General features: G+C 37.2%; 1 protein-coding gene across 1 annotated transcript; it reads right to left on the reverse strand.

Moving 5' to 3' along the window:
• Window positions 1-777: 777 nt before the first annotated feature.
• LOC127792204 (leucine-rich repeat extensin-like protein 5) lies at window positions 778-2,504 on the reverse strand. The gene is made up of 3 exons (XM_052322628.1): window positions 2,368-2,504; window positions 1,466-2,230; window positions 778-1,272 (listed from the first exon to the last, which is right to left on the reverse strand). The coding sequence occupies exons 1-3, from the start codon at window positions 2,450-2,452 to the stop codon at window positions 1,241-1,243; spliced, it is 882 nt and encodes a 293-aa protein (XP_052178588.1). The 5' UTR covers window positions 2,453-2,504; the 3' UTR covers window positions 778-1,240.
• Window positions 2,505-4,141: the final 1,637 nt, after the last annotated feature.

Below are 4,141 nucleotides of genomic sequence, written 5' to 3' on the forward strand. Positions count from 1 at the left end.
TTAAAAGGTTTTTCAAATACTATAGTTTATATGCAGTTTTTGCAAATTTGAAAGAGGCAATTTGGGAAAATTTCAAATGTCAGGGTATAAGTGTAATTTTTGCAAACTTGAAAGAGGCAATTTGAAAAAAATTCAAATGTCAAGGCATAAGTGTAATTTTTACAAACTTTGAGTTGATAACATTTGAAAAAAGGCCCAGCGAGGTATCATTGAGACCTAGAAATATTATGATGTGTTACATTCTTAACACAAATTATTTACTTTTAATTCGAATTAATATATAGTAGATTGGCATGAAATTAATTTTTTATATTAAAAATAACTATAAATATTCATGAGAATATTCAAATCAATAACCTCATTCTTTATCAAAAAAATAAAATTTTAATTATTACTCGAATCACCTTTTAAAAACAAACCTAAAATATTTAAATTTAAACTTATATTTAATATAAGATAGCAATTATTACTAGGTCAAAAAGTTTAAGTTATTAACAAAAATATAATTTTATTTTCTTATAACATAGCAGGCTGTTGAGCCGTGATTCGATTAAGACTCGAACCAAACTTGATCTTCGCCCAACATTTGATTTTTAAACAAGATTTTGATCAAAATATCAAATTTTATCTTTTTCTTTACTCGACAAAAAAATATATCTCAAAGGCTGAATCATTGTAGAAAGAGGCTGAATTATTGTGTATATATATATATATATATGTAAAGTGAATTAGTTGGGAAAAGGCAGTTAAAGAAAATTAATAAACACAGCCACCATTTTGCTTGCTCTATAAGCCCACCTTGCTTTATCAATATAATTGAATTCTTTTGGCTGCTAATGGATTTCCATCACTGTCACTCCCTCCAACTCCAACTTTATGAGTGTGCATGCATGTATATATATATATATATTAAAGTGTTTATATAAACACAGAAAGGGACAGAGGAGGAGAGCTTAATTAATCAGCCCAGATAGAGATTTAAAAGCAAAAAAAAAGGAAAAATCTAATCTTCAATTTCAGTGATATGTATATATATGTTTAGATACAAAATTTGCAGTTTGAATTGAAGAATGTTTGGAGCATTTGGAATCCAACCTTGGGGCTTAATTTGCAGTCCATGCATGCTGTGGCCACATATATATATATGTGTGTGTGTGTGTGTGTTCATCCCCATCGCATTGCTTTGCTTTTTATTTAGAACTTTGATCAGATAAAGATAAAGCGGCAGTTTTGTGCAGCCTCAGAATAAGAGAAAGCGACACCCATCATAGCCTGCCAAAATCAACCCAACACCCATTACGTTAAATATTATTAATCATAATTAATTAAGATGAAAAAAATAATTTAATTTTGTACCATAATATATATATACATCATGTATAGTGTACTGTATATATATATCTCAATCAACCGATGAATGGTTAATTCATGACAAATATCTTTGATAGGTACGGCGGTGACTTACTTGGATCCACGGTGACGAGCATGGCGGTGCCGCCAAAATCACAGCTGCCGCCGGCCACCTTAGTTCTCTGCCAGTAACTGTTGAAGGCATAAGAGGCGTGAGCAAACAGCGTGTCCGGCTGAAAGCACGAGCCGCTCGGCAGAATGGAATCACAGTCTGCTCCGGACCCACAAGCGTAGTTCATGGCCTCTTGAATTATGGGGTCCGGCACCGACGGCTTCGCGACGCACCACAGGGCGCCTGCGCTCGGAGTTTTTCCTCTCGGCGGAGGCACCGTCGGCGGCGGATACACAACTGGTGGCTCAAACACCGGCGGGCCCGGCACAAAAATGGACGGCGACGGCGGGCTCGGCACGTAAATGGTCGGCGACTCCGGGCTGGGCACGTAAATGGTCGGCGATGGCGGGCCCAGCCCGGGCTCCGTCGGGCTGGGAAAAGATTCCGGTGGGCTTGGGTAGGGTAGTGTGGGCGTTGGTGTGGTGGAGGCCGGTGGTGGGAGTGGGAGTGGCGGTGTGTATCCGCCGCCGGCTGGCGGTGGCAACGGGACGGTGGTACCAGGTGGGGTAAATGGCGGGTAGATACAAGATGGAGGGGAATTTTCTGGCAAGGGAATGGGAGCAAGAGAGTCATAAGGCGGCATGGAGAAGGGCGAACTCACTCCGTACGGCCCCGAGTTGGAGGCATCCATTAATTCCGGCTCGGCATTGCCGGTGTCGGCCAAGTGTATTGTTCTCTTGGTGGGTCTTTTCATTGATCTTCTCGCATCTGCCCAGTATAGTAAATTAAGTTTCACTATATATATATATATATATATACTCACAATTTGAGATTTGGAATTCTCTAATACTTTCACTTATCATTTAATTACGATCCAATGATTAGGGAGTGAAAGAAAAGCATACCGCAGAGAGTGAAAGAGAGAGCAGCGAGCCATAAATGGAGGCCGAAAACGAGCATTCTGAGAGCAATCGGCGTTGTGGTTTCCATGGCTGAAGAGACAACAACTAAGCAGTCGGATATGCACAGGCCGGGAATATATATATAGGCAAGGTGGAGGAGAAGGAGCTAGATCGCCATTAAAGGAAGAACTAATTAGGTACAAGGAAGGAGAGCAACTAGTAACTAAAAGATTGATTCTTTGTGGTCGGCTGTGCGGACCAGGCAGCTTTGGACTGTGATGTGCAGCTGAAGAAATGCATAAAAGGGACCAAAGAATGGAAAGGGTAGAAGGCTTGCTCATGTGTTTCCCCTATACTTTTTTAGAATCTAACAATAATACATAGATTCCGCACCGCATGTTATGGGCTTTAGTTGCTTGCATAGAGTTTTAAGAGACCAAGGAATTTAATTATTATAATATCATAACAAAAACTAATTGAATGATACTTGAATTGAATGATACTTTAGGTGTGCTTGATTTTGTAACTCTCAAACAAGGGTTTATCCAAGGCGACGTGCTATATATATATCGATGGGATGACTGAATCAGACTTCATAGATCAGGTTTTATCATCAATTATCAAGGCATTGCGCACGGGAGAAGGCTAGTCTTCATGAACCCCAATTGGGCTTGCTTCACAAAGCCCGATCAAGCTTCATTCAGAGGCGGCAACGATAAGGTGACAAGATGATGTAGCAACGATTGGCACGAGGTAAGGCGGCGCTTGCTATAGACAACCATGACAGAGGAGAAAGGAGGCAGCCAATGGCAGGGGGTGGTGAACCTACAAATTGGGTGAGGGCATTTTTGTCATTTGACGCCTCTAGTTATTCTCTCAGTAATCCAATTATTTATACAAATAACATTTTCCTTATCCAAATCATGTCTAAGTTCATAGGTGAGCTATGCATGAGTTGAATGGGGTTGTTGAGACACTGAGTGTTTGTTTCTTAATGTCAAATTAAAGAGAAAAATATATATTGAATAAAAAAAGTAATACTATTTATTTTTGGTAAAAATGAATAATAGTTTATGTAGCAGTTACATGGTAGTGTTTGGTTAGAAAAAATGAAAAGACACTCAACAAATTTTATTATAATACCAACCAAATACTGTCACGTGGACTGTTATTCATCTTTATTGGAGATGAGTAGCATTACTCAAATAAGAAATCATCACATATTAATGACGAAGTTAAATTTTAAAACATATTCAAAAGAGTTTAGATGATTATTAACGAGCGAGCAATCAAATGACAGGTGATTATAACATCACGGGTTGGGTTTTTCAAGCCAACTCTACTATACCAAAAAATTATTTTGTCTCCAAAGCAAGCATCCAAGTAGAAGAAAACCATTGGTTCCTCAAACTAATAATAAAAAGAATAAATAAAGGTAAACTCTTTTAATATATCTATGAATTTAATTTTGTTTCTAATTAATACTTGGTGGTAATATTTAATTTATATATATATTTTTCTTATAATATGGTATCTCATCAAAAACACAAAATAAATAAATTCTTCATGATAATATCATTAATTTTTTATTCAAAGATATGAACCTTATAACGTACTTGCCCAGAACATTTCTTTTTATAAGTTAATTAGTTTAATTAATTAATGATATATATATATATATATATTAATTAGAAGTAGTTTTGGGAGCATATATGCTTGCTTCACATCCTAAAAAACCGAAAAGGTGGAGTTTTACTTTTTTAGCCCTTTTGTCTTT

Source organism: Diospyros lotus, chromosome 15 (assembly GCF_014633365.1).
Source record: "Diospyros lotus cultivar Yz01 chromosome 15, ASM1463336v1, whole genome shotgun sequence".
NCBI classification, from domain to species: Eukaryota; Viridiplantae; Streptophyta; class Magnoliopsida; order Ericales; family Ebenaceae; genus Diospyros; species Diospyros lotus.

Coding starts and splice junctions, on each gene's coding strand:
- LOC127792204 (XM_052322628.1), bottom strand. CDS start 2,452: ATGGAAACCACAACGCCGATTGCTCTCAGAATGCTCGTTTTCGGCCTC. Junction 2,231..2,367: donor TCTCTCTTTCACTCTCTGCG/GTATGCTTTTCT, acceptor TATACTGGGCAG/ATGCGAGAAGATCAATGAAA. Junction 1,273..1,465: donor GCTCGTCACCGTGGATCCAA/GTAAGTCACCGC, acceptor TGATTTTGGCAG/GCTATGATGGGTGTCGCTTT.